This window comes from Mesoplodon mirus, assembly GCF_964341445.2.
Source record: "Mesoplodon mirus genome assembly, chromosome: 9".
Classification (NCBI taxonomy): Eukaryota; Metazoa; Chordata; class Mammalia; order Artiodactyla; family Ziphiidae; genus Mesoplodon; species Mesoplodon mirus.
The window spans coordinates 13,445,026-13,472,624 of NC_138985.1; the positions used below are offsets into that span (position 1 = coordinate 13,445,026).

The 27,599-nt window shown below is 35.2% G+C and overlaps 1 protein-coding gene across 4 annotated transcripts in view; it reads left to right on the forward strand.

Moving 5' to 3' along the window:
* Positions 1 to 27,599, forward strand: part of CACNA2D1 (calcium voltage-gated channel auxiliary subunit alpha2delta 1) — a 499,056-nt gene that overhangs the window by 452,302 nt on the left and 19,155 nt on the right. For all 4 annotated transcript variants that reach the window (XM_082632141.1, XM_082632142.1, XM_082632144.1 and 1 more), the window contains 15 exons: positions 1,308 to 1,368; positions 9,127 to 9,224; positions 12,041 to 12,128; positions 13,224 to 13,286; positions 13,971 to 14,074; positions 15,133 to 15,219; positions 18,085 to 18,152; positions 18,538 to 18,576; positions 20,554 to 20,625; positions 21,493 to 21,645; positions 21,735 to 21,787; positions 23,379 to 23,434; positions 23,847 to 23,976; positions 25,921 to 26,030; positions 27,151 to 27,233. In XM_082632141.1, the coding sequence (XP_082488267.1) occupies positions 1,308 to 1,368; positions 9,127 to 9,224; positions 12,041 to 12,128; positions 13,224 to 13,286; positions 13,971 to 14,074; positions 15,133 to 15,219; positions 18,085 to 18,152; positions 18,538 to 18,576; positions 20,554 to 20,625; positions 21,493 to 21,645; positions 21,735 to 21,787; positions 23,379 to 23,434; positions 23,847 to 23,976; positions 25,921 to 26,030; positions 27,151 to 27,233 (1,265 nt within the window). The remainder of the gene's footprint in view (positions 1 to 1,307; positions 1,369 to 9,126; positions 9,225 to 12,040; positions 12,129 to 13,223; positions 13,287 to 13,970; positions 14,075 to 15,132; positions 15,220 to 18,084; positions 18,153 to 18,537; positions 18,577 to 20,553; positions 20,626 to 21,492; positions 21,646 to 21,734; positions 21,788 to 23,378; positions 23,435 to 23,846; positions 23,977 to 25,920; positions 26,031 to 27,150; positions 27,234 to 27,599) is intronic.

Genomic DNA, 27,599 nt, shown 5'->3' on the forward strand with positions numbered 1-27,599 from the left:
CATATCACTCAGTTATTCCTAACCACCTAAATTCTATCTGTTATGATAAAGTAAAATATATATGTATATACCTTTTACCTCTGACTGTACATGAACTACAGTCTCTTTCCTTTCTCCATCAGTTCTTTTTTGCTCCTGCAGCCCCGGTTCTCATTGCACATTGTGGTAATTTAGACATTTATATTTCCGCTTTCACTTGACAGATAGATATGATGGTCTTTTAACAACCACCACCTTTGCATGAGCTAGTTCTTCACTTGATAAATGAGGGGGTGCCTCGTGGGTCTTTGATGATTGGTAAATGCTTCTGTTTATAGGCGAGCATCCTTGGTATTGCGCTTGCGTTCGCCACTTTGCAAAACAGACCCTTGAAATAACCACAGTACAGAGAGGGTGCTCTAGTAGTAATTGACAGGATATATTTTCCAGTCTTCAAAAATATGTGTCTTTTCTTCCAGACTACAGCTGTACATAAATAAACCTTTGATCTATGCACAATATTTTTATTCAAGAAAGCCATTGAATAAAATATTGTTTGTGACCCCCCTTTGCTTTTACCCTCTTTTTTTTTTGTTTCCCTGCTTTCTCTTTCTGATGGATTTTCACAGCAAAAAAGGGCAGAATGAAGGGCAAGTATTTTCTTGTTGCTCAATTTCTTTTTGTTTAGTACACTTGACATTTCCACTGATATTTCTATTCCTATTGGATACTATCCTCTGTGCTTCTCATTTGCTAGATTTTCCTCCATGATCACTCAGACCTTAGCGGCAAAAGAGGGGGAAGGAATATGCCTGTGTTTATATATGTAACCTATGTCACTTTCTGGCTTTTTTCTTAAACTTAAATACTTGTGTGTTTTTATCCTTCCACTTTCTAATTCGTACTAATATGAAGAATGCTATTAATTCACTAAAGGCATTAATGGGTTTGTTAAAATCATTTTCTTTATCATAATATTGGTAAAATATTTGACATTTTAAATAAATACCTCTAGTGTAACATTGACAAAAGTCACTTTTTACAGGACATCTTGGTTATAGTAGGGTTAGTTAGTAAATGGGAAAATTATAAATCTAACATTGTCTTTGATATAACTGTTGTAATCCGTGTTATGAAATTAAAATTGATTTTATTACTGTAAAGTATTGGGGATCTTTATATTCATTCATGTGTTTCAGTTTAGGATGGAAATAGTCTACTTTTATTTTTCCGTGTAAGGTTATTTTTCTAATGCCTTCTTATTGACTTCAAATCTCAGGATGCATATTCCTGATTGTTTGTCTAACCCTGTAACATTATCTTTGCAGATTCAGAAACACTGAAGCCGGATAATTTTGAAGAATCTGGCTATACGTTCATAGCACCAAGGTAGGTTTTGTTTTCTTTTGTTTTCTTTTTTTATAGCTCATTGTGGATATGTAAGCCTTCAAGAACAGGTCTGAGCTGGGGTCAAGACTGCTGTGGATTATGCCATGCCAAATTATGAAACCAAAGAAAACAATAATTTTAAAACTGAAAGAGAATGCTGTTCTTTCATTCATTTACTCATTCAGGTACTTAGCTGCTGTGTGCAAAAGAATATGCTGACTTGGGGATACAGCGGTGAATAGGACGGATGGAGGTTTTGCTTTTGTTGGAACCAACACTATATCCAACAAAAACGAAGAGTTGTGAATTTGCATTTGTGACTGTGTATACACATACAAACACTTGCTCACTTTCTCTCTCTCTCTCTCTCTACACACACACACACACACACACACACACACACACACACTGAGATAGATATGCATAGATATGTACAGATATATACATATATGTGTATATATACACAAGAATGTGTATGCCTCATAGAATGACTTAACATCATTGATTTTTTTTAACACAAGTTTTTGGGAAAATATATTTTAATACTGAGATTTTCTCACATAATTTTTAAGATTAGCATTCTTTGTCCTCCTAACCAATTTTACTTCTCTCCCTTATAATCCCCTTTCCCTAGCTCTAATATACATCTTCATCTCTACCTATGTTTTTCTTATAATTATTTGAAACTCCATTCAAGAATCCAAGATTATTCTTTATTTCTAGTTCTCTCCTTAGTTTTTGACTCCCACTCTCCATCAGACACATGTAATAAGACAAATCAACAGAATTCCTATTACCCCAGGCTACTGGATAAAATAGATTCGGAAGCTTGTAGTATCCAATTCTCACAATTTTTCCTTCTTAAAGAAATTGCTCTAAGAAGGCTCCTAAAAACTGATCTCAGTTATTCTTTCTTTTTATTTCTGCATAAGACTATCTGAATTTTTGGTTCTTATTGAAAGTAGGGAATCTATATAACTTTTTGAGAAATCTCTTTTAACTAAGCAAATTTCTGTCTTTGTGAGTGACTCTGCCCTGGAGCAGTGTTCCTGCGTGAATTGCCTTCAGGCTTGGACACTGCTGATCCCACGCTTTGACGTTCTGCTTCTTCTTACTTAATGACATACTTTTCTCGTTTTCTTCCTCCCTCCCTGGCTGCATATTCCATCTCTTTCATGAGCTTCCCTTCTTGTGCACATCACTCATATGAAGCTGCTGGCCTGGGCTCTCTTCTCTCCCTATTTTGAGTCTACAGACATACCACAGACACCCACTATTTGTGTCTACAGTTTGGGGTGATGGTTCCCAAAATCTACAGGATGTTGGTAACGTCTAGAAACAAAATAGACATACTCTGTGGTGTATTGACCTTCCATTATAATATAAGATCAAACAATATATCTATTTCCAGACTTTATGTCTACCCTACATATTTTAATATGAGAATTCCTGTTTATGGAGCCTAATAGGAATCTCTCTTCAAGGTGCTTCAAAGTCATGATCTCCTGAACATTTGTCCTCTTGGTAAAACTCTTCTTTCTGTGTTGCCTCAGTGACAAAAATACTGTCCTCCCCAAATACCCAGTCTTGAAACGTGATAGATGTCTTTGCTCCCTTTCCTTTATATGGAACTTCTGGTCAATCAACGAGTCTTGCCACACAGAATTTATCTTATGAGTATCAAGTATGTCTGTCAAACTCTGCTGCCTTTGTTCTAGTCCAGGCTAATGCCTTCCTCACTTAACCTACTAAGGCTGCCTCCTAATTGATCTCCCTGCCTCCAGTATTTCTCCCTTACTTCCAATTTCTGTCTCCTTTCTATAAGCAGAGGGAGTCTCTAAACTTTCAATAACATTATGTTTCTCATCTGTTAAATACTAACCAGTGGCTTCCTATTATCCCCATGATAATCGATACTGTATAGGATAGCTTTCAAATGTTCTGTCACTAGGTCCCAGTTTACCAGTGTGGTCCCCTATACTCTAAATCAGGGGCTGACAAACTACAGCCTGCAGTTTTACGTATAAAACTTTATATGTAAAGTTTTATTAGAACACAGCCACAGGCATTTGTTGATGTATTGCCTGTGGCTGCTTTCACTACAAAGGCAGAGCTGAGGGGTTGTGGCCTAGACCTTTTAGCCCATAGAGCCTGAATCATTTACTCTCTTGTCCTTTAAGAAACAGTCTGCCAACCTCTGCTTTAGAGTCTAGCCACACTAAACTTTTCTTATTTCCTAAAATGCATTGTTTTTTCCTCCTTACTGCTTTTCATCCACTAATTTTCTTTTCTATTTTGGAATGAACACACACACCTCCAGTACTTCCCAAACTCCAACTTCAAAGCTCCTTGATCTGGGAATTTCTTTCCCATCATCACTGGATTAGACATTCTTGCTGACTGCTTCATAGAATCCTGTTTTTCCCGTAGTAGAGTACTGGCCACGTTTCATTTAATTTTCCCCAACACAGACATGATGGCATCTATTTGACTTACCATTCAATACTCAATATCAAATCCACTGATTGGCACACAGTGGGGGCCTCATAAATAGTTGATGACTGGAGAATCTATAAATGTATGAAAAGTATTTTAAAAATCATATTATTAATTATAATACCTGCAATCTTACTAGCAATTTTTTGATACAAGTAACTTTGGGCCACTGCTAAAACTAGTTTTAGCTGGAAAGCAGAATATTAATGTAGCACAGGGGTGAGAAGAGGTTGAGATACTGGGTGCCCCGTGTTGATGAGACTCTCCCTCCAAGCATGGTAAACGTCCAGGAATTCCCAGAGAAGATAAATATATATCTCAATTCCCAATTCATAGACAGTGGATTTTGTTATAGTTCAGCAAGGATTAGCATATGGATCATTTCTGTGGCCTGTCACGTTCAATATCAACATGACTGGCTGGAAGACTGGAATTCACCTGTGTGTTCAGGGAAAGATCAAATAGCAGAGGAGGGAAGAAATGTTGTAGCTTGTGGGAGAAACAATGAGTGTTCACCCCAGTTAACATGTGTTAAGCCTTTTACATGTATGATTTACATGTATGACTTGATTATATTTACCCCTCAAAAGAGCTCTATAATAAACTTGTGTTATATATTATCTTATTTCACAGATCCAGAAACAGTTTTAGAGATGTTAAATAATACGGGATTTGAATCTATTTCCTTGCTACTCTAAGGTATAAATATCTACACTGAATATGCAAATACTTAGTTAGGGAATCTCAAAAGAATGTCCAGTACAGCTGAGTAAAATATTTTTGTAGTGAACATTTCCTGGAAACGTGAGCATTGGATGTGTATTCAAAGATTTGTGGAAAGTAAACCGATAGAAAATTGGGATAAAGAAAAAATTGGTGAGAAAAGGGAGACATTTATGTAGCATAGAATATCCGGCATATGTTTTTGTCACTGTTATTAATGGGAAACAGTGAAGCAAACTCTAGAGAAAGACTTTCAGGATCTGTTTCCCAGATTTTCATGGTCATAGCTGTGTTACTCAGATTCTCTGCATCTTTCTTTACTTGCAAAATGGCACTAACAATAATACCTACCTTGTACAGTTTTTATAAGCTTTAAGTGAGATAATATTGCATGCAGAATATTTAGCATACCTCTTGGTATGACATGAGCTCTAAATAAATATTATTTATTATTATTATTTTATTTATTTATTTAATTTTTTTTTTGCGGTACGTGGGCCTCTCACTGCTGTGACCTCTCCCGTTGTGGAGCACAGGCTCCAGACACGCAGGCTCAGCGGCCATGGCTCACGGACCCAGCTGCTCCGCGGCATGTGGGATCTTCCCGGACCAGGGCACGAACCCGTGTCCCCTGTATCGGCAGGCGGACTCCCAACCACTGCACAACCAGGGAAGCCCTTATTTATTATTATTGATGGTTATAGTAAGAGGTCAGAGGAGGAGGGATAGTTATTTAATAAAGGATGTTATGGGAATTTCCTGGTGGTCAAGTGGTTAGGACTTGGCACACTGCCGTGGGCCCGGGTTCAATCCCTGGTTGGGGAACTAAGATCTCGCAAGGCATGTGGTGTGGCCAATAATAATAATAATAAAGGATGTTAAAAAGCAGTTATTTTAAAATAATTTAAAGAAGAAACCTCATGAAATTTAAAGGTAGAACTATTTTTGTTAATTCTTAAATAATTAAACTCTTTGATCCTAATTAGTACTCGGTTTTTGCAATTTCCTTAAATTTTGAAAACTACTGGAAGGGAAAGCATGGAGAATACAGACGTGTGGAGCATTATTCCTATCTTTAAGAGAATTACAGTCATAGGGATGAAAGTCTACAACATGGAGTAATTTTTCTATCTTTCTTGGATAATCAGAAATGAGAAAGCACTTCAAAGATAAGTTAGAATAAGAAAGAAAAGTATGTGATCACCAGTAATTCAATGTTAATTTGAGATGTATGACCTATGTAAGTTCGTGGAATAGAATGAGAACAAACTGACTTTCAGTATTCTAGAAATAAATAATCTGCCAAATTTCTAATACCAAAGATCTTTTAGTTTATAGCCATTTAAGTTACAAATTCCATTTTGGTCAGAAACACAAAGTGACCAAAAAAGATTATATAGCTTTGAGGCCCTGAAGGTATTTTCAGCAAATCGAAATTGAATTTGTTCCTTTAAAGCCATCCAGAGGTTTCTCCACCTTGCTACTTTAATCTTTTTTATGGGGAAAAAAAATTCCTCAGAAAAGTAATGATCAATATGCATAAGATTGATCACTTTTAGAAAAACAGTGCCTCATAGAAAGTTAATCCGCAAAGTCTATCCCACACGTCCTGAGGGAACTCAGCAGTTGTGGTAACCACAGTTATTGCCTGTCATGCACGTTCCTGGGGTGGTTCCTTAGGGAAAGATCTTAAGAAACGCTGATTATCTCCAGTTGTCAAGCTCCCAGGCCTATGCTGAACAATCATTAGGCTAACAGGCAACCGATGTTGATGCTGTCTGTCTAGACATACATTTGCATCCCAAATATGTCTGTCAGGCTCTTGCTACTTACTACCTAGTGCACAGGCACCCTGCTCTGCCTGGCGGGTGACTTTCTGTTGTCCCGGCTCATTCTTATTACTGGAGAACTCATTCCCCTGACACAACATTCAGCGTTGTGTTTTCTCACGTCGCAGTTGTTTAAATTCTTTCACTTCTGCTCACGTCCTCATTCAACAACTCTCCTTAATGGTAGTTTCAGCACTTTCACTGCTTTTGCCATTAGGATACATCAAAAGGTCAATAATATCTTTAGACTCCTTCAAAGTTGGGCACAACGGAGCCAGCAAGGATCAAAACAAAAACAAAACAAAACATGATCACATTGTCTAAACTAACTGCTCACAACACGGACATCCTTCTCTTGGTAGAGGTCAAAGCTGCTTTTGGCCTGAAGCTTTGTGACTGTAAAAGCTCACAGAATGAAAGTTCAAAGCACAGTGTAGGTTATGTTAAAACATTAGGGATCTGAAGACTTGGTTTCTCCTCAGGGCTTGACCACTTGCTAGTTAGGTACCTTTGGGTAAATCTTTTTACATCTTTGAATCTCAGTTTCCTCACTATTAAATTACCTTCTGATAAAGTTATTTTTAGGATTAAATGATTAAAAGATAATTTTAGAAATGCCTTCTAGAAAATAACATGGAATTTTTTAATTCCATATTTTATTAATGATTTTATTAATAATTATTTCATTTAGTCCTTCTAAAACATTCTATTTAATCCTTCTAAAACCTTAGCATCAGCTTCTAATTCTGTGCAATCCTAGTTCAATGTATTGGCCTTTTGACTTCCAGGCTAGTGTTATTTCCAAAAAAGCATGGCATTGTGGGAAGAAGTCAACTTTAGCTCTGTCAATAATTTAATGGGTATTATGAAAACTTTTTAAATCTTGTCTCTAAACAAAAATTTTCCATGAACCGAGAAGCCTTGTTTTTGAAGGTCTGACATTCTATTCCTCTCTGCAGCTTTGTATTTAGATAATGGCCTTGCATCTGAAAATGTTTACTTTTTGATTGCATTTTTATCTTGAGTATTTGATTATCCAGTCTGCTATCTGTATTAACCTAGCTATTATAATTGTAATCTTCTTATAATATTTATGTTGCCTTACATTTATTCTTAATTTCCAAAACACTTAGGACAGCAGTTCTCAAAGTATAGAACCCTGTGGGTTCCAAAGTCTCTTTCAAAGAATCTGCAAGGACAAAGCTATTTTCCTAACAATGTTAAATGGCATTTGTGTTTTTCATCATATTGACATTTGCAGTGACAGTACAAAAGCAATGGTGAGCTGATACCTTATCAGGAATCAAGACAATGGTACTAAAGACTGCTGGTAACCACTGTAATCTTCATTGCCAGGCACCCACATTGGGGAAAAAGCCAGTGTCACTTTAAAATATCCTTGATTAAAGCAGTAAGAATTATTAACTTTATTGAGGTTTACCCATGAGTATATGTCTGTTAATACTCTGTGTAAAAAAAAAAAAAATGTTTTACTGCATACCAGAGTAACTTGCCTATCTCCAAAAATTGTGTGAATTGAGAGCTAAAATAGCTTCTTGCTTTTTTTCCCATGAGATATCATTTTACTAGAAAGAATGAATGACAGAGAAACTGCGGTTATTCAGACTTGGGTATTTGGCAGACATTTTCTCAAAAATCAATTAAGTGAGCCTTTTACTTTTGAAGAAAACAACTGAAAGTATTTGTTCCCAATGACAAAACCTGAACTTCAAACAAAAATTAGAATTTTAGGAAAGTTACATATTCATTACTGTAAGCATGACTGCTTCCCAATAGTTATAGACTTATCTGGTGAGATCAGTGATGTTATTAATGAATGTGAATTTTCATTATTGTGTAATAAAATATGTTACAATTTAGAACATCTGTATTATTCATATCTTCCAAATAACCAATTTATGATGTGATAAAAATCATGATGGGTAAAAAGATTCATTCAAAATGTAAGATCGTGCATTGAATTTTAATATAACAGAGTACAAAATGTTCATTGGTATTGTTTCAGATTCCATATCACAAATTACGAATCAAGAAATTGCAGATAATCAAGTTTTAGTGTGTTACTCAAAAAAAAGAACACCCACAATTATCTGAAAAGACTATTAACATAATTCTCCTTTCCAACTGATGATCTGTGTGAGCACTTACTTTTTTCATGTGCCAAAACAATCTTGCAGTCAGCTGAATGCAGAGACCTTATTGTCTTCTCTTAAGTCAGTAATTACAGATATGTGCAAATAACTAAATCAATGCCACTTTATTTTACTCGATTTTTTAAAATAGTAATTTCTCAAAAAAAAGTTAACACAATGGGTTTATTGTATATATTTGATAAATAGATATCTTTAAATTTCTCAGTCTTAATTTCTATATGTAAATTGCTAACCTACAGCATAAAATGACAATAGTACAGTAGGTGTAACAGAAGCCAACACATTGGGCACCTTCTGTCCAGAGTTCAAATGGTTAATATATATTAATATATAATATATAATCCTGACCACTAGATGTTAAAGTATTATTCCATTATAAGGATGAGGAAATGGAGATAACCAGAATTCAACAGCTTGCAAAGTCACGCAGCTAGTAAAAAGTTTAAAAATTAAGTGTTTTCACTACCTATGCTTACTGTGTACATTTTTGTAAAGTTGTGATTTTAACACCTAATATCCTAAAATATTTTTTTCAGAGATTACTGCAATGGTCTTAAAATATCAGATAATAACACCGAATTTCTTTTAAATTTTAATGAGCTTATTGATAGAAAAACTCCAAACAACCCATCATGTAAGTATGCATTATTTACAATAATTGCTTCACTGTGGTTATATCCAAAGTAGTCAAATTGTGGTTCAATTTACTTTGTTGGTATGCTGGTTTATTTATTTACTTTTTGAAGTTTTAATGGTAACAATTTGAACCTTATTTTTTTTATATATTACAGAAATTTCATTCTGTTATTATTAAAATCCAGTGTTCAAAGCCAGGTATTCAATACTTGCAAATGGTTAGATGTAAGTAGTATATGCTTACCTTGTTCCCCTCAAATCTGGGAAATTTACTTTGGAATGATCTTTGGAAGGTTCTTTATTGCATTGTTCTTTCCTCTATGCAGAGGAAAACACATTTTAATCAAGTTATTTATATAATGAGTTTTAACATAGATAGCATAAAAACAAAGTACAAATAGAGACATAACAATGGGGTTTTATGTTGATCACAGTTAACTTTACTCTTAAAAAATATGCATCCATAATTTCCCATTTTATGAAGTCAATCAAGTTAGAATGGATACATTTTAGTAGTTAGTTTTTAACAATTTTATTTGTCTTTCAGAGAAATTTTCATCATTTATACTCTGAAACCCATAGAGATGTGTGGATTCTGGGCTCTTAAAACATTTAAAAATCTTAACTGTTTTTTTCTTCCTAACATTACCCTATTTATTAAAAAGTACAATCAGGAGAAAAGGCAGTATACTTGGGAAATAAGAGAGAAAAACCAACTGCCTGGCAAAAATTACCTTAGTAAATATAACTTGAAGATAAAAGTACACATAAATGACTTGTTTGTTCTCTTTCTCCTTCTTCCATCTTCTCCCTTCTGCTCTCCCTCATCCTTCTTCTCTCTTTTTCTTTTCTTCTTAAAAGTTATTTCTCCTGCTATCAGGAAGGGTTAAATAAAACATCCTCAGTTATAAAAAAAGAAAATCCCTTCTTAAAGCTGTCTCTCAAACTTATATTTATCTCGTAAGAAATAACTACTGAGCACCTCTAAGACGAGTTAGCCGGTTGCTCGAAAGAGCCACTCTGGAAACCTGTCATGGGTGGGTGAAGTCTGCATTGATCGTGCCTGAACACGCATGATTTCAAAACTTTCTGCTCAGTGTGAGCTCATTCTGAGCAGAACCTTTACAATGTTATTATTTATTTCCAAGAGAGAACTGAAATAATAAAATTATTGAATACTCCTTTAATTGGATGTCTCGTCTCAGAGAAGTACAAATGTTTAAAGAAAATACTTTTAGTAAAATGGCGCTAATATCCATAGTGTTATTTATGTTCTTTAGTCTCTTCCTTCATTTCAATTAATTTTCTGCCTCCCCTATAATTCTATGGGAAATGTTTGAGATGATGATATAAAAAATTGAGAACTTACTAGATGGTTTATTATAAAAGAGTTAATAGCTCTGAAATAATTTCTATTTTCCTCTGACAGTGTTATAGATTTTTCTCAATCATACTTTACCTCATGTTATCAATAATCTGTAAAACCAACTCTAAAAGTAGATATCAGTGACTGAAATGTAACTGTCCTAAATGGTTTTCTTTTAAAGAGGTACAGTCAAGTTTAACTTTGCTTTATAAAAGTACTTAATCCATCAGTAAAATTACAATTCTCACCTATTGTTTAAGTTAATTTATTAACCTCCCTAAATGTGAATGCTGTAGAGTGGTTGTCTTCTTCATATTCTTCTTTATTTTTGAATTAAAGTAAAAATGAAAAGTGTATATGTATAAAATGGTAAAGCTTAATACTAATCTATTTATTGCGTGTAACCAGCTGCAGGAGACAGATTTCAAGATTGATTTTAGGCTTAGAGCATAATGAAAATATGAATCAAACTATGAAATTACTTGCAACATTGATTTATATTACAAATTAAAACAATGGTCTCTTTTGTTTTACCTAAAATGATTTAAGAATTAAAATATATCACTCACTTTCCAAAAGGATTATTTTTATAGTGATTGTTTCTAAAACAATGTAATAAAAGTTCCTAGAAGGAATTGAAATGAAGTCTAAAATATGGATTAAATTGATCCTTTAATCTTGAGTGAAAGATACATTGAGGTAAAATAATTAAAAGGAACTAAAATGTTTTCTAGCCTGTGCCACCCCCAACTCTTGTGGTAATACAATATTAAGTAAGACCATATATTCTGTATCTGAATAAAATGAAATCAGAAGTGTGAAGTTTCCGTTGGTACTTGTAGGTTATTTTAGAGCTTTATGGGCTTAGAGCAGAGAAGCCAAGAGAAAGGGAAGAAGGCAGCATCTTTTGTTTAAGAGAGTGTATTCACTGATCCTTGGTCCTCATCATCTCTTCCCTCCATTACCTTCAAACCTGGGCTAATACTCTCTTCAGTTACTCCAGAAGTGACAGCCTGAAACCCGTACCCTTTCATCAGTACCAACAGATTCCCAAAGCTGGTCTTGGAGCAGTGCTGGTCTCTGATAAGTTATCCTGTTCCTTGGCCCCAAAACAGAAAACAAAGAAAACCCTATATGTATTATATAGTTTTATATTTAGGCACAAAATTGTCTGTGAAATTATGATACTTTGGAATCCTTATCTTTTTGATAGCATTTACAAAATAATTTGCCTCATTTAGAATTGTTTTTTCCACTTCTAATTTTGTCCATATCCTGAAAAATGGAAGAAGAACAATATAAAAAATGTAGAAAATTAATAAGGTTACATTTTTAAATTCATAGAAATACTATCCACTCTAAATTGCTTCTGGAAATAGAAAATGTTTGTTTCATTACTATTCTAATTAAACTATGTGGGTGTAATTGAGGCTTTCCTTCTGTGTTAGGCAATACGGACTTGATTAATAGAGTCTTGCTGGATGCCGGCTTTACAAATGAACTTGTCCAAAATTACTGGAGTAAGCAGAAAAACATGTAAGTGTTTGTCTTATTAATAAAAGATATATATTCTGTATTTCGGTTTAGCTTCTCTCTGGGAAATTTTTGGAAAATAGGTCTCAAATTTAAAGTTTATTATGTATCTTTAATAACCGTTTCCCAAGAAAACCATTTTGCAGTTGTTGACAACTTGAATTTTCATTTGTGGGTGTGTGTCAGGACTAACATCTACCATTACTCAGCTTTACGCATGTATACGCTACAATGTGAATAATCAAATTAAATAGGTGTGCTTGCGTGTGTCTCAGTGTTGGTGGTAAACTAGGGCTTCTAGTGAATGTTCAGTTAGCTTTCTAATAGCTCTGCCCTACAGCCAGTCAAGACAGGGAGAAATCTGACGATGGTTCTCGTTTCCAGGCTCTTCTCTGCCCCATTTCCAGTCAACCACCAAGTGCTAAATATTGTTTCTAAAATGTTTTCCTCTCTTCTTCATACCCAGGGTTCTAATTGTTTTCCATTTCTAAGAAATCACAGCAGCTGATGTCTCTGCCTTTAGGGCTTCCAATTCCTCTGCCCACGGGCCCCAGGCTGTTCTCCATGTAACTCATACTTTCCAGAGTCTCACTTTTAAAACGCAGCCCTAACTTCAGGGTGAAGGTGAAGCAGCCTCTCCAGCATGGATTTCATGATCACTCATGAGCTGACCATTCTTCAGAAGCTTATACTTGCAACTTTACCTCCTGTTGTTTCTCACCTCATTCCTTACACTTTTATTACACCAAATACTACCACTCTTCACTAGCTTTCCCTTATGTGTACTCTTTTCTTTACATGTGATGTCTTCCTGTCATCTGTGTTAGCTCCCATTCCATCTTCAGCATGCAGCTATCTCATTATTTCTTATGAAATATCTTCCTTAAGCATCTTCCCTTTAACTATTTCTTAGATATTTTAAGAAATATCTGAAAACTATGTTTTATTAAAACATAGTTTACATCTATTGATACATTTACTTCAGCTTCCTTTATCTCAGGAACTCATTCTGTTTCTCTTTGTACCACCAACACCTAAACTAATACCTTACAAAGAAGAAGTTGAGTGAAAATTACCTTCTTTTGTCTTCTGTTCCAGCAAAGGAGTGAAAGCACGCTTTGTTGTGACCGATGGTGGGATTACCAGAGTTTATCCCAAAGAGTAAGTTCAAACAGCATCTGTGAAAATGACTAGATTACAAAGGGCTACTCCAGGGATCTGCACCTTACTGTATAAGGAAGGCATTCTTCAGAGAAACTGATCATTATTAGTAGTTAAAGTGGAATTTACCAAAAGTACTTAATTATTAAAATACTCCATTTCTTTCAAAAATGCTATTATAATTCTTCAGTGATGTTTTTGCTTCTCATATATATTACAACACTGAAGAGGTTATCAAAGAGATTCCTCTCTTCATAGACATAAGCTAACCTGGTTAAATGAACATAATGGTTATTACAAATATGTCGATTGCCAATATTTGCATAGCACTTCATTGTTTTCACTGTTCTATGGATTTTATCTGTGTTTATCTTCAGAAGAGTCCATAAAGTGGGCTGTGTAGGCTTATTAATATTAATTGACTTATTAACTGACTTGTCTATAATTACCTGGCTAGTAAATGGCAGAGTAAAACTAGACGTCAGCTTTTTCTGTTCCTTAGTTTAATTCTAAGCAGATCTGTTGCTTAGTAGTGAATGTCATTTACACCATCAATTACCACTAACTTCCTTAGACATAACCTGAGATACAGACATATCTGTAAAGTTCAGTGGTGTCCACAAAGGGAAAAGTAAGTTATCGAGTAGATTAAAGAATAAAAATGATGACCCATTTCCTCCTTAGGGCTGGAGAAAATTGGCAAGAAAACCCAGAAACATATGAGGACAGCTTTTATAAAAGAAGTCTTGATAACGAGAACTATGTTTTCACTGCTCCGTACTTTAACAGTAAGTATTGCTTTAGAATTCAGCCATCGCAATTCCTTTTTAAAAAATAAATCATTGCTACTACCTGTTTCCCCCCACACAAGCAATATATTTTATGTTATTTGCTCAGAATAGTCATCATTAAGCATATACCATATGCGCGACATTGGAAGGACAGAAACATCCATTTAGTTGAGGAAGCAAAATGCATCTACAAGAAATCAGCCACCCAGTAATGTAAAGACAGCATATCTACAGGCATGTGTAATACATTGAAACACATATAGATCATCCCTCATTTCACAAACTGCAAATATATTTAAGAATGTTTAATGAATTTTAAAAATGTAATTAATCAGTTTGCTCTTTAATCGGTATGAGTTGCATAACATTTATAAAAATTAATAATAGCCTATATTTTAAAATACTTTATTGGGTTCTTTCCCTAAAACTTTCTAATTTAATCCTTCATCCTTTCTGGGGGTTGGTTCTACCATCCCTATTTTCACAACTGGGGAAACTGAAGTTCAGAGAATTTCAGTTTTTTTTCCAGGAATATGTATCTTTTACAGTTTCACAGCGGTTTTGTGAATCTAAGATCAATCTTTCTGCTTTACTTCAGCAGCCTCCCCAGTATTATAGTGTCATAAAGCAGGGATTTGGTGTGCATCCTTTATTGTGAGAGTGATGCAGCCAAGCTGAGTAATTCTCATTCCAAAGTCAATTAATGCAAACCAATTCCTGGACACTCTAATTAGCCTGCTATAAAAAGGAGGAAAAGGGAAGAGGAGACCACTTCCGGACGCACAGGCTCAGCGGCCATGGCTCATGGGCCCAGCCGCTCCACGGCATGTGGGGTCTTCCCGGACCGGGGCATGAACCCGTGTCCCCTGCATCGGCAGGTGGACTCTCAACCACTGCGCCACCTGGGAAGCCCTGACCACTTCTTGATAACATATTTATGCTAGAACATTTAAGTAAAATAGTATCCACCTGTACCTATTAAAAGAAATTTAATATTATTTGATTCACCTAGATAGGTCTATTTTTCCTGTTTCTTTTTTTTTTTTTTTTTTTAGAAAGCGGACCTGGTGCTTATGAATCAGGCATTATGGTAAGCAAAGCTGTAGAAATATACATCCAAGGAAAACTTCTTAAACCTGCAGGTAAGCACATATATTGTACACATAAACACAACCAAAATTAAATGTGACCTACTGTTTATATTATCAACTGGCACTGCTTATCAGGAAGGCTATCAGAAAGCTTCAATGAAAATAAAGTCAAATTTGAAAAATAAAATGAAATACAATTAGTTACCTAGGAGATTGGGGATAAAATAAGAGTTGAGGAGTTTTCAAAGAAGTGTGTATGTTTATACACTCTTGACATAAATTTAGGGAGTCAGTTTCGTGTTGTATATCAAAATTCTAAATGCTGGATTGATCCAGCAATTCCACTCAGAAGTCTATCCTATAAAGCATTTCAAATATACAAAAGTAGATATGGATAAGGATGTGAATATTTGTAATAATTTAAACATGAAAAGTTAAGTTTCCATCATTGGGGGAAAAGATAAATTGTGGCATATCTATACTGTGTATCTGTTAAAAAGAATTAGGTAGGGATCTATTTAAAAAAACTTACAATAAAATATATAGAATAATGAGTCTTTTGGCAAAAGAAATCAAGCAAATGAAAAAGTTCATAAAACTGAGCATCAGTGGGAATTAGAAGTGGGCTGGAATGAACAGATGCAGTAAAAGTTAAAATATATATATATAATTCAGTATTGTTTTAATTTTAGAAAAAATAGGCCAGATTGAGAAGGTAGATAAACTCCTTTCTGCTCTTGACGGCAATTCCACCCCCCAGGGGTTGAACTGCATACATTCACTCCATCGTTCACTCAGCAACTCATTCACTCCTTCCTTCATTCTCTCAATTGCTTATTTACTCATCCAATCTTATTCTCTCAATCACTCATTCATGTGCCACCTACTCACCTACCTACTCATCCACTCATTTATCCACACTTCAGCAAGCATTTCTTATTTTTTTTCTTTTTTTAATTTTTTTAACATCTTTATTGGAGTATAATTGCTTTACAATGGTATGTAAGCTTCTACTTTATAACACAGTGAATCAGTTATACATATACATATATCCCCATATCTCTTCCCCCTTGCGTCTCCCTCCCTCCCACCCTCCCTATCCCACCCTTCTAGCTGGTCACAAAGCACTGAGCTGATCTCCCTGTGCTATGCGGCTGCTTCCCACTAGCTATCTATTTTACATTTGGTAGTGTGTATATATATATATCAATGCCACTCTCTCACTTTGTCCCAGCTTACCCTTCCCCCTCCCCGTATCCTCAAGTCCATTCTCTACATCTGCATCTTTATTCCTGTCCTGCCCCTAGGTTCTCTGAATAACCTTTTTTTTTTTTTTTTTTTTTTTAGATTCCATATATATGTGTTAACATATGGTATTTGTTTTCCTCTTTCTCACTTGCTTCACTCTGTATGGCAGTCTCTAGGTCTATCCACCTCACTACAAATAACTCAATTTCATTTCTTTCTATGGCTGAGTAATATTCCATCATATGTATGTGCCACATCTTCTTTATCCATTCATCTGTCGATGGACACTTAGGTTGTTTCCATGTCCTGGCTATTGTAAATAGAGCTGCAGTGAAAATTGTGGTACATGACTCTTTTTGAATTATGGTTTTCTCAGGGTATATGCCCAGTAGTGGGATTGCTGGGTCGTGTGGTAGTTCTATTTGTAGTTTTTAAAGGAACCTCCATACTGTTCTCCATAGTGGCTGTATCAATTCACATTCCCACCAACAGTGCAATAGGGTTCCCTTTTCTCCACACCCTCTCCAGCATTTATTGTTTGTAGATTTTTTGATGATGGCCATTCTGACCAGTGTGAGGTGATACCTCATGTAGTTTTGATTTGCATTTCTCTAATGATTAGTGATGTTGAGCACCCTTTCATGTGTTTGTTGGCAATCTGTATATCTTCTTTGGAGAAATGTTTATTTAGGTCTTCTGCTCATTTTTGGATTGGGTTTTTTTTTTTTTTTTTTTATTGAGCTGCATGGGCTGCTTGTATATTTTGGAGATTAATCCTTGGTCAGTTGCTTTGTTTGCAAATATTTTCTTCCATTTTGAGGGTTGTCTTTTCATCTTGTTTATGGTTTCCTTTGCTGTGCAAAAGCTTTGAAGTTTCATTAGGTCCCATTTGTTTATTTTTGTTTTTATTTCCATTTCTCTAGGAGGTGGGTCAAAAAGGATCTTGCTGTGATTTATGTCATAGAGTGTTCTGCCTATGTTTTCCTCTAAGAGTTTGATAGTTTTTGGCCTTACATTTAGCTCTTTAATCCATTTTGAGTTTATTTTTGTGTATGGTGTTAGGGAGTGTTCTAATATCATTCTTTTACATGTAGCTGTCCAGTTTTCCCAGCACCACTTATTGAAGAGGCTGTCTTTTCTCCATTTTATATTCTAAGCAAACATTTCTTAAGCACCTACTGCATGCACTGGTCAGATTAATGAAGCCTCTTAAAACCCACCACTTGAATGACCTCATATTTATAAAGCTATTCCTGACACTCATTTTTTTAAGCCTCCTTTATTAATTGACCAGGTTATAGTAAATACATGTGTGTATAAATGAAGTTTATATAACAGTTTAAGAGCTATTAGTATTACTTCTTAATGAAAACCCCAAGAAATATATGTCTGTAATAGACATTATAAAATAGCATTAAATTGAATATAAATTATTTAAATTATCATATCCTAGAAATTATATTGTAGCTAATTAAATTTGCCACCTTTTAAATGAATTTGAATCAGCTTTTCAATGTATATCTGCAATTAAACAGATTTTTTTTTTAACCTTAAGAAACTTACATTTGCCTGCTCAGGAATTTTTAAATGTGAGAGGAAAGATAAATGAGAATTATAGCTACATTTTTTAAATGTATGTGTCAGTTTTTCTTTACATGATTGTTTCAGTTGTTGGAATTAAAATTGATGTAAATTCCTGGATAGAGAATTTCACCAAAACATCAATCAGGGATCCGGTAAGATAACTTTTTAAAAAATTCTTATGCTACATTTACTGATCTTAGAAAACAAAGTCTTATACAGTGACAAAATAAGTTTTCGATGCTACTACATTGAAGCAGAATTATGAATTCCCATTTTTTCAAAGAATTTCTTGTTTAGTCAACTAATAAATAATAAAAGAAAAATACTTCAGTATTATAATTTAAAATGCTAGTTTAAATATTTATTGGCTGATATTTTCTAATTTGTAAAGATAAAGCTATTGACTAGACTATTGTTTAATCTTTTATACTAATTATTATAAAATTTCTAATTATAACATGGTAATAATTAAAATGATATAATTAAAATCCAACTAGAAAGATAATATGAGGTGATAACTGTATTTCTGTCTTTCAGTGTGCTGGTCCAGTTTGTGACTGTAAAAGAAACAGTGATGTAAGAAAACTCTTTAAAATTGAATATTTAAGTACAATTTTTTGTGTTACTCTAAGACTCTAATGATAAAGAAAGATGCAGGAAGATTTAGTCAAATGCTAAAAAAATATTGTATGGAATTGTGAACTAAATCATAGATAAGAATTTGAATTATATGCTTTTAATTCCTAACCTTAAACATTAGAAGCATTTAAAACTATTCATTAATAAGCTATATCAATATACACTGTATTCACTTCAGTCTCAATTGTGTTAGATTCTTTTGTACATATAAATACAAATTTGTTTCTGACGAGAGTTTCTAACTGAAGCATATTTATTGATTATCAGTGCAATCTTCCCTCATCTTTTGCACTTTATCTGAATTTTTCACACTGTTTATAGTGGTGAGAAAGTTTTTTAACTAAACCTTGGTATTACATAGTTTTACTTGCCTGGATTGGATTTTACATTGTCTTCTATTACTTCCATTTCTGTTTGAGAAATTGAAAAAGCAAATGTCAACTTGCTTTGTTCCAAGCTGAAGATGCTGTAAGAATGATACTAGATAAATTATTCATATAATGAATAAGAATGACGAATTCCACCATTTTCTTTCAGTCCTCTTATGTATGTCTATATATTTCCAAAGGAAGCAGGGGTTTCATATCATTTTATCACTCCTAGTCTTGTGAAATCATAAGCCAGTAATTTTAATTATTTTTGTAACATCCATTTTACATAGACTCTGTATCAGCTGTTTTTAGAGCAAAGGTTTTAGCAAGCTCCTTCCATATTAGAAAAAAATAGAATGCATTACATCCCCAAATCTGAAAACAATGTTTTTGTGATTTTATACAATAAAAATTATTAAATTGATTCATGCATTTAAACATAATTTAAACTAGTTGGGAATACTTTAGGATATATGATTATTTTTCCTCTGTCAGAGGCATTTTTTTTGTCTTGCTTCCTGCTTTTACATCTCAAATTATCCAGTCAAATATTTTTAGTATAAAATAGTTATAAATAACCTCATGCTGCTGCTTTTTAAAGTCTGTGATGAATAGTGCCCCAAATGGATTTTTATTAATGTCTTTCTTGTCAAAACCTTATGTGTTTAAAATAATAATTGTACATTATTAAATGTTTTGGTTTATCCAGTTTCCTGGTTCATTTAGATGACAGTGAGGTGGCAAAAAGATTATTTCTGATTTGTTCTTATGTTTTCGTTCAGACTGAGTTGACTTTTTTTTTTTTTTTTTTTTTTTTTTGGTCTGCATTGGGTCTTCGTTGCTGTGCGCAGGCTTTCTTTAGTTGCAGCAAGCAGGGGCTACTCTTCATTGTGGTGCAGTGGCTTCTCTTGTTGTGGAGCACAGGCTCTAGGTGCACGGGCTTCAGTAGTTGTGGCGTGTGGGCTCAGTACTTGTGGCTTAGTTGCTCCGTGGCATGTGCGATCTTCCCAGACCAGGACTCAAACCCGTTTTCCCCTGCATTGGCGGGCAATTGTTAACCACTACACCACCAGGGAAGTCCCGGAGTTGACAGTTTTAACTGGACGGATTGTGGTGGAATTTCAAGCCTTGATGGTTTGACAGCAATCTGTATGCATGCCCTTAATTTTTTTCATCAGAATCTCCTGAGCATATATGTTCAAGAGGAGATACAGTTATTTAAGTTTTTCTCCTATTTTTATTGTTATAATCATCTATATAATGGAGTAATGATTATGTAACCTAACCTTCCAAGAAAAGTGTATTAACTGGGCTTCCCTGGTGGCGCAGTGGTGGAGAGTCCGCCTGCCGATGCAGGGGACACGCGTTCATGCCCCAGTCCAGGAGGATCCCACATGCCGCGGAGCGGCTGGGCCCGTGAGCCATGGCCGCTGAGCCTGTGCGTCCGGAGCCTGTGCTCCGCGGCGCGAGAGGCCACAACAGTGAGAGGCCCACATACCGAAAAAAAAAAAATGTGTATTAACTGTCATTTTTGTTTTGCTAGGTAATGGATTGTGTGATTCTAGATGACGGTGGGTTTCTTCTGATGGCAAATCATGACGATTACACTAACCAGGTTTGTACCTAAAGTGGCAAGGAGTAGCGTTTCCAAAGTGTGTTTCCCTGATCAACATTACAAAACTCCTTCACACCACTATAAAAATTGATAATTGAAGTTCTTAATGTAATATAAACCATTAAGAAATGCATCCTAAAACTAGTTTTCCTTATATTTGTTAGCTGAGTTTACTTTCTGGTACGGTCACCATTAAAACATAGAGCTAAGGATTTTAACATCATATGAACTTTTTATTTTTGATCTCTCAGAAATTTAGAAAATGTTCGCATATTAATCAGTTGATAATGTCAGTCCTAATACATAGCTGGTTTGAAACAGATGAAAATTCTAACCTGAAATTTGGAAATTGGTAACAGTTAGGCTCTTTGGTTTACACAGGGTTTTAAACAAAGTAGAATTAATTGCCAACTAATTTCATTTCTGAATCTGTATATCTGTCTTCTCTTTAAAAAACAAACAAACAAAAATGATCTCTCCATACTGGACAGTTTTCCTAAATTACAATATTTATGGGTTGGAATTGGTGAGCTAGAGGTTGTCCCTATAGATGGGACTCACTCCAGTTCAGCACAGTCCCTACAAGTTTCTTTTTCTAGTTTCACCATTTCTCTTATTGGATTGTGACTTAAGGCTTAGTAAACTGTCTGTTCCTTCCAGATAGCACAGGGAGCCATTCAGAAATGCAAATACCTAATCTCACTGGAGTTCTTTCAGAGTATCATATACTAGTTTATTACTTGCTTTTGTTTTCAAGCTCCTCAATAGTTTTAGTTCTGTTTCTTTGTATCATTTCTTTTGTTTGTACTGGCTCAGGTGTTAATATTTGGCTTACATTTGAAATTTTATTATTTTTTTCTGTACCAGATTGGAAGATTTTTTGGAGAGATTGATCCAAGTTTGATGAGACACCTGGTTAATATATCAGTTTATGCTTATAATAAATCTTATGATTATCAGTCAGTGTGTGAGCCTGGAGCTGCACCAAAACAAGGAGCAGGGCATCGCTCAGCATACGTGGTCAGTAATAATATGCAGCTCACCCTTCTATTCTCTCAGAGGTACACTCAGCGTAGATTAATGTAATACTTTTTTATTCTATTTTATAGCCATCAATAGCAGACATATTACACATTGGCTGGTGGGCCACTGCTGCTGCCTGGTAAGTCAAAATTGTAGTTTTATTGGTATTGAGAGAAAAATGTTGTGAAATAGTAAAGAATGTGATGGAAGGATGGACATGTAGATAATTATTATGGGAACTAGTTTTTTCATTTCCTACAGCACATCTTGGTAATATTCATAAGTATTTTTTCTTAATGATCACTGTAAAACCGTTACAGTTATTCAGCTTTTTATATGCAAACACTATTATGCTCAGGCACACTTCGGCCTTTTCAGGGGCTTCTTTTATCTATGGATCTGTTGAAACTCTTTTCATTTTTTTTTTTTATATTATACTCAATCCTTACATTTTAGGCATATTGATCTATAAAAAGTTACTATTTACTGCCTTCATTATGCGAGTTAAATGTCTTCATCCATGAAATTCATGACATGATGACTTATCTTTCTACCTCCTCATTTTTCTTACAAAGGCTGGCATCATTTTAGAAGCATCATGTTCCTGAAATGGATCTAATTCTTTCTTTTCACTGGTTCTACCCTTCCTCCCTCCTTCCCCTCTTACCTATATCCTGCCATCTATGAAAAGAAGACATTTAAACTGCTTATTGAGGCACTGTGGAAAGTCTGGAAGATCAAATTTGTCACTGTTCGGGTCTGATCAGTCAAGTAACTAATCCTCCTGTTGTGTCTGGGTCCATTCTCTCCCTCCCTCCCTCCCTATCTCTCTCTCTTTTGTATCATTACCCTACGGTATTGTCTAAGTTTAATCTATAATGTTCACTTGATGTTGTGGCTTTCCCAGTGAAAATTAAATGATTATGCCATTTTATTAAAATAGCAAAGATGTTAGATTAAAAATCCAATTTTTCCTAAAAAAAATTGTGAAAAAGGGTGCTTTCTGTTCTGACAATGACATTTGTATATGCATTTACCTAGGTTTTCTGAAGCTCATAGGCATCCTGAAATACTTGATTGTCTTTATGCTATTTTCTGGCCAGAACCTTCACCCTCCTCAACCTTCCCCCCAACTTTTGTTTTAACTAAACTCAGTTCCAGATGAGTTTTTACTGATATTTGGCTCAATTGTCATTTATTGTAAAACTGAAACATGCCATATGCCCTATATATAATATGTCTATTGTATTTCATGAATGCCACATTATGTATTTACAAATATGTTCTATATTGTAAATAGTTCGTAAACCCATGGTACAAAGTCATTTTTGTTTTGGGTTTTTTTTTTTTCCTACCACAGAGCTTTAATAACTAAAATAAGGAGAAAACCTTGAGTGTGAAAACTACGCACCAGAATGATGACATTCTTCCTCTTAGAGTTATCACTTCTCCTTGCTCTGATTTTATATTAGGTGTCTTGACACATATGTGTCCCTCACTGGGTCCTGAACACATCTGACTTCATGACTTCTTTTACAGAAGGGAATTGACAATGTCTTGCATAATTTAAGAAATACTTATATAAAAATGCTCCTCAACTTTCTATTAGCAAATTCTCAACTTTTTCCAAAAAGATGAAAAAGAAACGTGTTTGTGTACATGCCAAAATACTCTGGTTTTTGTTAATTTATGAAGGAAAATATCAATACTTTTTCATATTTAAAATTCAGGTCTATTCTACAGCAGTTTCTCTTGAGTTTGACCTTTCCACGACTTCTTGAGGCAGGTATGTAAATGCTCAGATACTGTCATAATAATTAACATTTTCTTTTTGGATGCTCCGAGTTCAAAACTCAGAAAGTGCGTGTGTGTGAGAGAGAGAGAGAGATCGTCCATTTAACACTTTTGTAGGTTGAAATCTTTTTGTCAGAACTTTCCTACTGCCTTAGAAACATTCCTAGGTCACATTGGCCTCTGTTTTGCAGCTGTATTCAAACTCAAATGTATTCAAATTCATTTATTCTATTGATAGTTATTGGGCATCTTTAAGGGCTGCCACTACGCCACACGTCACACGGAGTAAACAAGCCAGTTGAGGTGCCTGCCCTCATACATTTGTTTTGCTCTGTGAGAAATGAAGGCTCTGGGAGACCGACCGAAGTGTCCCCTCATGGTGATGCTCTTTATTTTCCCCACAGTTGAGATGGAAGATGACGACTTCACAGCCTCTCTGTCAAAGCAGAGCTGCATTACCGAACAAACCCAGTATTTCTTCGATAACGACAGTAAATCATTCAGCGGTGTATTAGACTGTGGAAACTGTTCCAGGTAATTTGTTTCTTCATTTCTGGACTAGTCCTGTTTGACTAAGAAATTGTATTCACTTTTATAATCGTCACAGAAAATAATGGAGGTTGTCTTTTGAGTGCGAGAGATCTGAATAACTGCTTTAAGTTGAAAATAATCAGAGCTCTTCAGTTTCTCTGAAGGTTTTTAAAATTAATTCTAACTCTGATAAGTTGTAATCCCTTCAGCTGTAATAATTGCGTGATCAAAAAAATTATACCCACTTTTAGGCAGAACATAGAGGAATTTGATTGTGTTATATTTTGTCTAGAAGAATCCACATTAAAATTTTTCTAATGTAGAGATAGTTTCAGAGATTATTTTCTCTGATAAGATTAGAATTAATTATATTTACGAAACAGGTTAGCAAAAATATTCTTGGCTAGTAAGTTTTACTTGTAGTCTTCACTTAAATTTAGAATTGAATGTATCTTTGAGTTGAAACTGAAAGAACTGGGAGAACATATCATTTCCTAAAATCAAGGTTAACATTAGTCATCACCGCCCATAAAACCTCCTGAAAAAATGTTGGAAGAGATGGAGAGGTTGAATTTTGTTGTAATGAGAGAGAGAAAGACAAGGTGGGAGATTCTTGAAGTTTTGAAAGGAAAGGGATAATCCATGTCACAGGATCCCTGAGAACGGAGCAGAAAGGCACAGAGTTGGGACACTTTGTTTTCGGTAGCTGAGGACAGCTTATTCTAGAAGAAATGTTAACAGGGAGAAGAGGAAAGATGAGGAGGTGAGGTAATCTGAGCAGCTGACAGGGATGGAATAGGTAGTTGCTAGGCGATTTGGAAAAGAAGTTTATAACAGTTTAAAATATATATATTTTCAGGAAGGGCTTAACTGAAACTAGCACAGATTTTTTAATAGACATGGTCAGTATGATTTTATGGCTTACTTTATTAAACCTGTATATCCTAGGAGGAGGAAAGGGGATGTACTCAGAAAAAAGCAGACCGTCTTGTTTCGAGATTAGTATATCAGGACATCACCTTCAGGAAACAGAACTGTGGCATGTTTAATGGGTACATCAGAAAGAGTTTAGAGTCTTTGGGCTTTCATTGATGTTCAGGAATAGCAATATATGCTTTAAAAAATGACTAAGTTAAACTGGAAAGATCAATATAAGTATTAAGTTCAATCATTTTTACATTTGTGCTGTGTAACTTTATGCTGTGTCCCAACTTCAATAGGTTAAAAAAAATCCCATTCTTTGAAATATAAATTACCCTTTAATGACAGATCTACATTTTTATTGTGGAATTCAAAGCCCATGATTCTGTCTATTGCCTGTGTTGTCCCAACTCAGTAGTGACCAGCCACAGGTGGCAACTTCAATCATCAAATTGCAGTTAATTAATATTACAATTTTGTGCCTCAGTTATGCTAGTCATCATTTCAGGTGCTCAATAGCCTCATATGGCAATTGTTTACCATGCTGGTTAAAGTGGAAGACGTTTCTATCTTCACAGAAAGTTTGTTGAATGGCACTGATCCGGACTTCAGTCTGCCATGACTTGGGGAAATGCTGAGCCATTTTTGTGCTCCTACTTTCCTTTACTGTAAAATAAGGCAACTTGGGCACATTTTCAGTGGTAGATACCACAGTTCCCTAAATATGTAAAATGAAACAACTAGATGGTGTTTATTTTGCATTGAGGACTATCACTTAAGAAACAAAGGTCACACTTAAAATGTCTGTTGGAATTTTTTTAGTATTCATTTGAGAGATAGCATGTCCATGTTAATCAAACATGGTCATCTTTCTCTTCTAAAATCATTCACTGTTACTGTTCGTGTAGGTGATGCTTTGTTTGAAAAGGTCCTATTTTCTTTCATTCTAATATGTAAAAATCTTTGAAATCTATTCTTCTCTCAGATGATAATTTTTTCTGATTTTTAAAAATATTTATTTTACAGAATCTTCCACGTAGAAAAACTTATGAACACCAACTTAATATTCATAATGGTTGAGAGCAAAGGGACTTGTCCCTGTGACACACGATTGCTCATACAAGCAGAGCAGACTTGTATCCTTTGACACTGGAGAGGTTTGGAATGGAAAACCGTCTTAAAGCTGTGCATTTTTAACCTCGTCACGTTGTTCGTGCCCCGAAAGAGGAAAATATCACAGAGTGCTGAGATCACCTCACAGAGGGAGAATGGACCCTCCACACAAAATGTCATTTGGATGTCAAGACTGATGATGCCACACGTGCACCAAGAGGATGTGAAAGGCTTCATACTGGTACCGTGAGTCTTTGTGGAGGGAGCAGTGCAGGTTCCCAAGTAGCCCTGAAAATGGCTAGAGAGGGCAGGGAGAAGTACCTGGCTCGGGGTTTTATGGTGTTGGGGACCGTGCTGGGCCTTTGCCAGTGCTGCCTGGGGCTTGTTGGCCCGAACTTCCAGGCAGTGCCAAAGGAGGGGACACTCAGTCTTCCCTGTCAGCCCGCCCAGGTGTGAGACAGAAGGGAAAAGGGATTGTTGTGGCTTGAAAGCTCTCAACAGCCCGTCATCACAAATGGAGTTGAATGGGGTCTATACCTACAATGGAATATTATTCAGCCTTAAAAAAGGAAGGTGAATCCTGTTGTATGCTAGAACTGCCATGGCAGTAATGCTAAAAAGCCTTCGGGTAGTAAATATGCTAAATGACAGTGAAATGACTACTGAAGCATTGCAGGCAGAGGTTCGGTAGACTGCCTCTAGTTTTTGCTGTTTCTGGAAAAATACATAGTCCTCACCTATGTTTGGAACTGATGTTTATTACTAGGAATTAGTTTCTATTTCTGTCTTGCTAAATAGGAGGCACCCAGGCCCTCCCTTATGGTCTTACATGTATGACCCTGTCTTATATGCTATGTCATTTGCACATTTCATCCACTTGTATTGTACAGATATTTCCTGAGTACTTCCTCTGTGCCAGCGACTATGCTATGTAAAGCGTTGATCTCTTCACACAGGTCCTAGACAGGAGAAAATTTGTGGCAGTTCAGTACTTTAAATCCCATAGTACTTGAACTGGTTTTGTGGGACCAGAATAATGGCATCGGTTTCTCTGGCTTGCTTTGAGAAATAAGTGTGTTGCACTGTATTTTTTTAATTGTGTAAAAAAAAAGTAACTTTATATTCCTTAACAAGTTTCTTTAGCTGATGGTCCAGATCCTTGTGATATGGTGAAGCAACCCAGATACCGAAAAGGACCTGATGTCTGCTTTGATAACAATGCCTTGGTAAGTAAGACCAAACATTTGCTGTATTAAAATATATAACTCAATGGTCACAATAATTTAAGGAGACAAATTGTAGTTTTAACTCCAGTGTAATGTCTTAACCATAACCATAGTGTTTCTCATTAACGTGACATACTTGCTGGTATATAGATTTTTTATTTCAGTATTTTTCACGGTTAGCATAAGCTTAACAGTTGCCTCTTCTGTCCTTTCCACAGAAATTGTACTTTCAAACACAATGCCGACCAATTTACTAATAATCCAAGATCACAAATCTGATGATTTTAAAACTTTCTAATGACCCGTAACTGACAGTAAACGTTACTAATGGTATATGAGTTGCCCACCTTCATTTATATTCCAATC